This window comes from Nicotiana sylvestris, chromosome 7 (assembly GCF_000393655.2).
Source record: "Nicotiana sylvestris chromosome 7, ASM39365v2, whole genome shotgun sequence".
NCBI classification, from domain to species: domain Eukaryota; kingdom Viridiplantae; phylum Streptophyta; class Magnoliopsida; order Solanales; family Solanaceae; genus Nicotiana; species Nicotiana sylvestris.
In genome coordinates this window covers 27192345-27202464 of record NC_091063.1, presented here as the reverse complement: position 1 = coordinate 27202464, position 10120 = coordinate 27192345, and the positions used below count along the sequence as shown (strand labels likewise).

At 42.9% G+C, this 10120-nt stretch overlaps 1 protein-coding gene across 1 annotated transcript; it reads left to right on the top strand.

Annotated features, from left to right (window-relative positions):
- Nucleotides 1-203: 203 nt before the first annotated feature.
- On the top strand, nt 204-3234 carry LOC138872893 (uncharacterized). The gene is made up of 5 exons (XM_070151312.1): nt 204-410; nt 688-1145; nt 1785-2036; nt 2332-2830; nt 2908-3234. Exons 1-5 carry the CDS (start codon nt 204-206, stop codon nt 3232-3234), a joined length of 1743 nt encoding a protein of 580 aa, XP_070007413.1.
- Nucleotides 3235-10120: the final 6886 nt, after the last annotated feature.

The window sequence follows — 10120 nt, the reverse complement described above, 5'->3', positions numbered from 1 at the left end:
ATGCAAGCAACTGATCAAATGCATAATAGAAATGGTTAACTACTTAGGTGCATTGCATTCCCCAAATGTGTGGTTGCCTATCTGTTAAAGCCCTAGTCGCTAACAAGTTTGTTGTTGTTGATAACCAGTACAGGTAGGTGGTTAGTTTGATTGGCATTCTAGCAACTCACTCCTACAACACCCGGTCCAAAAACAAGTTGATCATGGCAAACCAAGAACTTGAGGCAAGTATTGTCGACCCGTCAAAAGAAGTAGAAGAATCAGAGGCTAATCTGAAAGAAGAGGTGCATAAGCTGAAACAGCAAATGGCCGAAATGTACCTGGCATGGGAAAAAGGGCACCCATCGCCAGCTTACCCAGCCAACCCTGCTTATATCCCGCCATTGGCTCAGCCCCAGGAACCTTCCACTGTGAACTCATCTGCGGCCTTTCTCATCTACCAACAATGCCATAGCACCACTTCCTATACATCACAAGCTCCACCACTCAAACAAGTCCCGTACCCTCCTCCACCAGTTACTCCCGTTTTTGTGGCACCCCCACTTGTGGCACTATACCGATCCTCCAGTGAGCCGCTGTTCCAGACTCACTACAACCAATATTACCCCCCCCCCGGATCCCACTTTCAAAGCTCCAGAACCCTATTCCTACACTCCTCATTTTGACCTCCCTGTGGAAAATGAGAAGCCACCTAAAAATCCCGAGCAGGAGGAGATGTTTAGGAAAGTCAAGAGCTTGGAACAGTCATTCAGGAATATGCAGGGGTTGGGTGGTCAGGTAAGTGTGGCTTACAAAGATCTATGTTTGTTCCCAGACGTTCAATTGCCGGCAGGGTTTAAGATGCCCAAGTTTGATTTGTATAATGGGCACGGTGATCCAGTGGCACACTTGAGAGGTTTCTGTAGCAAAATGAGGGGAGCCGGTAGGAAAGACGAGTTATTAATGGCATACTTCAGTCAAAGTCTGAGTGGTTCGGTGCTGGAGTGGTACACTCGGCAGGATCACAGAAGGTGGTATACATGGGACGATCTGGCACAAGCATTCGCTTGTCACTTCCAATACAATCTCGAGATTATTCTGGATCGTCTGTCCTTGACAAAGATTGAGAAAAAGCACAATGAAAGCTTCAGGGAGTATGGTTTCCGGTGGAGGGAGCAGGCAGCAAGGGTGGACCCTCAAATGAAAGAAAGTGAAATGGTAGATTATTTTCTGCAGGCTTTAGAACCTACTTATTACGGTCATCTGGTATCAGCTATAGGCAAGTCCTTCAACGAAGTGGTGAAGATGGGCGATATGGTAGAAGAAGGACTTAAGTCGAATAAAATCATGAGCTATTCGGCTATTAAGGCAACCAACCAGGCCATTCAAAGTGGAACTGGGGGAGTAATTGGAAAGAAGAAGAAAGAGGACGTGGAAACAATTGATTTGAGAGCTTGGTTTGGACCTAGGGGCCCATCACATTACTATAATCAGCCCTGACCCCACCACCAAACCTATCCTCATAGCCCGTATAATCCATCCCAACACTACTACCCACCACCAGACCCTCATTTTTCTGTCCACTATGCCCAAACATACAGCCAACCTCCGGCCCACGCACAATGGCATGCACCAGTCCCACAAAATACATACCCAGCTCCACAAAATGCCTATCCACCCCCACGAGCCTACCAAAGCCCTCCTGGATCAGGTTTCCGACCTAATCAAGCATTTAAGAATGAGAGGTTGTAGAAGAGGAAAACATTCACTCTATTGGGAGAGTCCTATACTAGTTTGTTCCACAGGCTGAGACAATTGGATATGCTGAAGCCGATCGAGGCAAAACTGCCAAATCCTCCCCCGAGAAATCTTGATCATTCTGTATGTTGCAAATATTGTTCTGGTGCCCCAAGGCACAACATGGAGAAATGCTGGCAATTGAAAACAGCTATTCAAGAGCTTATTGATACCAATCGGATCGAAATCCAAGCTCCGGAGGCATCCAATATCAACCAGAACCCATTGCCTACCCACCATGAGACAAATATGATCGAATAGTACATAAGGGAGGGAGCCTAAGAAGCCTTCGCAGACCGTCATGATGATTTAGTCCAGTGAAGCCAGGCCGGTTGAAAAGTCAGCAAGTGAGAAATCAGTGATCGGGTTGAGCGAGGCAAATAGTGAACCAACTGCGGTGGTCAAGAAGGGGACCTCAAGTGATGTTGTAGTAAAACAAGAAAGAGCAAAAGTGGTTGTGCCAGGAGTGGCGAACAAGCCTATTGTAATTGTGGTGGGTGCCCGCACAGATCCTGTCATTATCAAGCTAGTAACTTAATTACCGATAGTCAACAGCAAGGCCATCCCGTGGAATTATGAACGGGTGACAGTGACTTACAAAGGCAACGAAGTCCAAGAAGAAGTCTATGAGACCCATGGATTGACTCGGTCAGTGAGATGCTTTGCCCCCAAAGAGTTAAGAAAAGCTAAAACCTCCAAAGATAACCTAGTGCTAGTGAAGAAACATATGACCGAAGAAGAGGCAGAAGAGCTTTTGAGAAAGATGAAAGTGCAAGACTATTCCATTGTGGAGCATTTGAGGAAGACACCTGCTCAGATTTCACTGTTGTCATTGTTAATCCATTCAGACGAGCACCGTCGAGCTTTGATGAAAATCCTAAACGAGGCTTATGTTCCTGACAAAATCTCAGTAAACCATTTGGAAAAGATAGAAAACAAGATATTTGAGGTAAATAGAGTCACTTTATCTGATGATGAGTTTCCCGTGGAGGGTACTGAGCACAATAGAGCCCTCTATCTTACGGTGAAATGCGAAGATTCTGTGGTTACTCGGGTACTGGTCAACAATGGTTCTAGTGCGAACATTTGCCCTCTCTCCTTTCTGAACAAATTGAAAGTGGATGATGAAAGAATTCACAAGAACAGTATTTGTGTTCGGGGGTTGACGGTGGAGGGAAAGATTCAGTCGGTGACATAGTGCTCGAGTTGACAATAGGACCAGTTGAATTTACCATGGAATTCCAGGTGCTGGATGTGGCTGTATCCTACAATCTGCTGTTAGGTCGACCCTGGATTCATGCTGCCAAAGCAGTCCCATCTACTCTGCATCAAATGGTCAAGTTTAATTGGGATATACAGGAAATCGTTGTGCACTGCGAAGATGATCTGTGTGTTCCCAGTGATGCCATTGTTCCGTTCATTGAGGTTGAAGACGACAAGGGACCTTGGGTCTATTAGGTTTTTGACACAGTATCAGTCGAGAAAATTCCAAAAGGGAAATGCGTTCCAATGCTGAGGGTAACCGCCGCATCAGTTATGGCGGCTTTTGAAATGTTGAAAAATGGTTTTGTACCTGGTAAGGGTTTGGGTGCATCTCTGCAAGGTATAGTACAGCCGGTGTCTCTCCCCAAAAACTTGGGTACATTTAGTTTGGGATTCAAGCCCACAGTTGCAGACATGAAAAGAGCCAGAAAATTGAGACAGAGGGCATGGGTCCTCCCAAAGCCTGTCCCACGTCTCCCTAGATCATTTGTTAAGCCTAGCACCAAGAAACGCTCAGTAACAACAGTTCCCAGTTCTATGGTTGGTCTTGATAAGGAGCTGATTTAGAGGTTCGAGAAGTTGTTCGACGATGTGAAGATGGTGGAAGCTGGAGAGGGTTCTAGCAAGGCGGATGTGCAATTTGTTGGGCCCAGTGCAAAGATTAACAATTGGGAAGCTACTTCTCTCCCCACTAGGAAGGAGTTTTGGTAGTTTGCTTTGATTTTCTTTTAGTTTATCTGGATTATTCCAGGGTTGTAATTCAGATTCAATGTTCCGCCCGTTTGGATGTATAAACCTTGTTATCTTTCAATTTCAATGAAATGCAATTTCCCTTTTTCTTCATTCCTAATAGTTTTATTTTTGCTTTTCTTTTCTTCCTTGTATAGTTCTTTTTATGCTGGTCTCAATGACATGACATGCATGAGGAATCTTCGACCCAGTCTTAAAAGCCAATCTAATTCTGAAATAGTAATTCAAGAAATAGAGTGTGATGATGAATCGGAATATGAGGAGGATGAGGCCTTTGAAGAGATTAGTAAAGAATTAAGCCATTTTGAAGAAAAACCCAAGCCAAACCTAAGTGATACATAAGCAATCAATTTAGGGGACCCAGATAATATCAGAGAAACTAAGATAAGTGTCCATCTTGAACCTCAACTCAGAGAGGAGATAATTAAAGCATTGTTTGACTACAAAGATATTCTTGCATGGTCATATGACGACATGCTGGGTCTAAGCACTGACTTGGTGGTTCACAAATTGCCCACTGACCTGGCATTCCCTCCCGTCAAGTAGAAGTTGAGGAAGTTTAAAACAGACATGAGTGTAAAGATTAAAGAAGAGGTCACAAAGCAGTTTGAGGCAAAGGTCATTCGAGTCACGCGGTATCCCACTTGGTTAGCCAATGTCGTGCATGTACCAAAGAAGGATGGTAAGGCTAGGGTGTGTGTTGATTACCGAGATCTCAACAAGGCAAGCCCAAAGGATAACTTCACATTGCCAAACATCCACATTTTGATTGATAATTGCGCCAAACATGAGATTGGGTCTTTTGAGGATTGCTATGCGGGCTATCATCAGATCCTAATGGATGAGGAAGATGCAGAAAAGACGGCATTCATCACGCCATGGGGAACATACTGCTACACGGTCATGCCTTTCGGTTTGAAAAATGTTGGGGCAACTTACATGAGGGCAATGACAACCATATTCCATGACATGATACATAAGGAGATCGAGAGTTATGTGGATGATGTAATCATAAAGTCTAGAAAGCAGTCTGATCATGTTAGAGATTTGAGAAAGTTCTTCCAAAGGCTTCGCAGGTACAATCTTAAGCTCAATCCTGCAAAATACGTATTTGGTGTGCCATCTGGAAAATTGTTAGGATTCATAGTCAGCCATCGAGGTATTGAATTGGACCCGTCAAATATCAAAGCTATCCAAGAATTACCACCCCCAAGGAATAAGACTGAGGTGTTGAGTCTATTAGGGAGGTTGAATTACATCAGTAGGTTTATTGCTCAGCTTACAACAACTTCTGAGCCTATCTTCAGACTGTTGAAGAAGGAAGTTGCGGTCAAGTGGACAGATGAGTGTCAGGAAGCATTTGATAAGATAAAGGGGTACTTGTCAAACCCACCTGTGTTGGTGCCACCGGAACCAGGGAAACCTTTGATTATGTATTTGACGGTCTTGGACAATTTATTTGGTTGTTTATTGGGTTAGCATGACATCACCGGCAGGAAGGAGCAGGCCATATATTATCTCTGCAAAAAGTTCACATCTTATGAGGTTAAGTACACTTACCTAGAGAGGACATGGTGCGCCCTAACTTGGGTAGCAGAAAAATTGAAGCATTATTTGTCATCTTACACTACTTACCTCATCTCTCGTTTGGATCCGTTGAAATATGTCTTTCAGAAGCCTATGCCCACAAGGAGGCTCGCGAAGTGGTAGATCTTGCTTACAGAATTTGACATCGTCTATGTGACTCGGACTGCTATGAAAGCCTAGGCATTGGCCGACCATTTGGTCGAGAATCCGGTGGATGAAGAATATGAACCTTTAAAGAGTTACTTCCCGGATGAAGAGGTAATGCACATTGATGAGGTGGAACAGGTTGAAAAGCCAGGATGGAAACTTTTCTTTGATGGGGTTGCTAACATGAAAGGTGTTGGGATAGGAGCGGTACTTATTTCTGAAATAGGGCATCACTACCCTGTTACGACTCAACTTCGTTTCTACTGTACCAATAACATGGCTGAGTACGAGGCATGCATTTTGGGTTTGAGGTTAGCTGTAGGCATGGCTGTCCAGGAAGTCTTGGTCTTGGGGGACTCGGACCTTCTGGTGCACCAAATTCAAGGAGAATGGAAAACACGGGATTTGAAACTTATACCGTATCGACAATGTTTGCGTGATCTTTGTCAGCGGTTTCAATCAGTAGAATTCAGGCATATTCCAAGGATCTATAATGAGGTTGCCGATGCTCTGGCTGCTCTGGCGTCAATGTTATATCACCCAGATAAGGCTTATGTTGACCCTTTACATATTCAGGTCCATGATCAGCACGCTTACTGTAACATAGTGGAAAAAGAACTTGATGGTGAGTCGTGGTTCCACGACATCAGGGAATACATCAGAATGAGAGTATATCCAGTACAAGCCACAGGCGATTAAAAGAGAACAATTCATCATTTGGCAAGTGGGTTTTTCTTCAGTGGAGGAGTTTTGTACAAAAGAACCCCAGACCTTGGATTGTTAAGATGCATAGATGCTAGACAGGCCACAGCTATCATGACCGAAGTACATTCTAGAGTCTGTGGACCGCATATGAGTGGGTATGTTCTGGAAAAGAAGATTCTCCGAGCAGGTTATTATTGGCTCACCATGGAGCAAGATTGTATCAGTTTTGTGTGCAAGTGTCATCAATGTCAAGTGCACGGAGATTTGATTCATTCTCTGCCATCTGAGTTGCATACAATGTTTGCACCATGGCCATTTGTTGCTTGGGGCATGGATGTCATTGGACCAATTGAGCCAGCAGCATCCAATGGACACAAGTTCATTCTGGTGGCCATCAATTATTTCACCAAGTGGGTTGAAGCTAAAACTTTCAAGTCTGTGACCAAGAAAGCAGTGGTCGATTTTGTGCATTCAAATATCATTTGTCGATTTGGGATCCCAAAGGTGATCATCACAGATAATGGTGCTAATCTCAATAGTCATTTGATGGAAGAGGTATGTCAACAGTTTAAGATTATGCATCGCAATTCCACCCCATACCTCTCCAAGGCAAATGGAGCAGTCGAGGCAGCCAACAAGAACATAAAAAAGTTACTTTGAAAAATGGTGGAAGGTTCCAGGCAATGGCATGAAAAGCTACCATTTGCATTGTTGGGTTATCGCACTACTATTCGCACTTCAGTAGGGGCAACTCCTTATTTGTTGGTATATGGCACTATAGCAGTGATACCCACGTAAGTTGAAATCCCATCCCTTCGGATTGTAGCTGAAGCTGAAATTGATGATGATGAGTGGGTCAAAACCCGCCTGGAGCAATTGATGATCGATGAGAAAAGATTGTAGCAGTGTGTCATGGCCAGTTGTATCAACAGAGAATGGCAAGAGCATATAACAAGAAGGTGCACCCACGGAAGTTTGAAGTGGGTCAGCAAGTATTGAAACGTATCCTTCCACATCAGGCTGAAGCAAAAGGCAAGTTCGCCCAAAATTGGCAGGGGCCGATCATCATAACGAGATTGTTGTCCAATGGTGCTCTGTATTTAACAGATATAGAAGGCAAATGTGTAGAAATGGCTATCAATTCTGATGCAGTCAAAAGATATTATGTATGATTTCGTTGGTTAAATTGTGTTTGGTTGAACTTGGCATGTTTTGAAGATTGAAATAACGAAGGTATTTTGTTTTGCTATCTAAACGCATTATCCTTTGTTATCCTTTTGAGCCTTATTTATTTCCTTTCATAGCCCTCTTTTGGAATCATTAGCGCAAGTGCAAAAGATAAGTAAAGGAAAAGAGAGAAAAGGGAAAAATGATAAAAAAAAAAAGCAAAGAAAAAAAAAAGAAAAGAAGAAAAAACAACAAAAAGGAAAAAGAGAAGAAGAAAAGGAAGAGAAAAGAAAAGGAAAAGAAAATCATAACAACAAAGCAATTTCTATGTCATGAACTACGTTCGACCTGATTCCTTTTAAGGATACGTAGGTAGCCTCATGGTTCGGTCCCATCAAAATAAAAATCTAAAAGTCCTCAAGCAAAGAAACAGGGGCAGAAGTTGTGATTGTTGTAAGAAATCTGATTCTGAAAGTTGTAATTTTGAACCCACTTGAATTGTTTTGAGCCTTTGACACCCTTTCTTTCTAACCCAATCCAAAAGCCTATGTTACGGTCCAAAGAAAGACCTTCTGATCAGTCTTCAAGAGATGCCAAGTCGAGCAAGTAGAGGTGATTCATATCAGGGGCAACACTCCAGTCTAAGTAGGAAAAATAATGAAAATGAGGGAGTCTTATTGGTGAAAACCCTCACGGGCACCATAAGACGATGAAAGCTGAGAGAAATAAAAAAATGAGAGAGTCTTATTGGTGAAAAGCTTCACGGGCACCTTAAGGCGAAAGTGACTTAAGAGATGAACAAATGAGAGAGGTTTGTTGGTGAAAACCCTTCGGGGCACCGCAGGCTGAACAAGGACAAGGTTTTGGTGAAGAAATTGGGTTTTGAAGATCTCGGGGCATAAAGTACGACAACTGAAAGCTAATTGGTTGGACAAACTGGGCCGATTAATCCCAAATGTATGTCATGATCATTGGTACCAGATGTTCCACTCAGATAAGTCTCTTTTCTTTTTCCCTTCTGCTAGTCATCTAGTTTTAGATTTTTCTTATCCTTAACTCTCAAAGTCATTGCATTTCATGTAGGGTTTTATTTCTCTAAGATGTCTTCAATGTCAGTCTTGTTTAAGCAAATAAGAAAGAATTTCAAAGCTCACTATCAACTTCCAAATTGCACAAAGTACAGTGTGGCCAGAACATACCAAAGATAGTATGATGTAAAGTGGGATATAAAGTGCCAGCGAAAGTTCCATCGGTGGAATGATTTAGTAATTTCATGGGAGATGCAGAGGTTCAGATAAAGGGGTCAGAGATGTAAAACAATGGTTTGGGTACAGAACACTCGGGTCATCCAAGGGCATATGGGTTGAAAGTCAGTCAGAAAGTCAAGCGGTTCTTGGCCAGTTCGGGGAAACCAATCAAAACAAAGCACGACAGCGAAGAGGCCACCTTCAGCAAGAATGCCACAAACTAACCACCACATTTTTAAACTGAGAAGATCTTTCTTTGAATGAAACAGGAGCAGAAAATTTCGTTTGTTTCGGAGAAACTCTCTGTAGGGGAAAAGCAAGCACCAGACAGGTTTGACCGTAAATTCTCAGGATCCCCCTGGAAAATGGGACCTAGTTTAAAATTCAAAACAATCATGAGTAGCAAAATCTAACATTGGCTCCAAAGATTTCATGCTTGAGATAGGATTCAATTAAGAGCTTTCAGGACCCTCCTGATTAATGGGACTTAGTTTTAAGACTTTCATTAGATAACAAGATTTAGCGTAAGCTCTGTTGTAGGGTAGTGTAATTCAGCCGTAAAAATTGTCACCCTTAGGATAATACTTGATTTTTGACTTTCAGGACCCTCCTGGATAATGGGATATAGTTTTAAGACTTTCTTAGATAACAAGATTTAGCGGAAGTCACACCTTTAGAAGATATAATTTGGATTTAAAACTGTCATTTAACTAGGAGTTTTCAAGACCCTCCTGGATAATGGGATCTAGCTTTCAAATTCTTAAAATATTCGATAAACACTGACATATGTGTCCCGCTACCAAACTGGAGTAGAAATATTTCCTTGTTTTGTCTATTTTGTTGAAATCAGGCGCCCACCTGGAGAGCACAGGGATACAGTTAAAGTTTTGAAATTAAGCGCCCACATGAAGAGCAAAGGGATACAGTTAAAGTTTTGAAATCAGGCGCCCACTTGGAGAGCACGGGAATACAGTTAAAGTTTTGGCAATCAGGCGCCGACTTGGAGAGCATGGGAATACAATTCAAGTTCGACAATCAGGCGCCCACCTAGAGAGCACGGGAATACAGTTAAAGTTTTGGCAATCAGGCGCCCACCTGGAGAGCACGAGAATACAATTCAAGTTTGGCAATCAGGCGCCCACCTGAAGAGGATGGGAATACAGTTCAAGTTTGGCAATCAGGCGCCCACCTGGAGAGCACGGGAATACAGAAAGTTTTGGAAATTAGGCGCCCACCTGGAGAACAAAGCAATTCAAGTGACGGTAATTATGAGCCCACCTGAAGAACAAAGCAGCAATTCAAGTGTTGGTAATCAGGAGCCCACCTGAAGAATGAAGGGAAAGCAGCAATGTTCGAAGGAAAACGGTTCAAGTTCAGCAATCAGGCGCTCGCCTGAAGAAAAGGGAAAGCATCTCATATTACAATTCAAGTCGGCAACAAAGGAACTTCACCTGGAGAATACAAGTCAACAAGGCAAC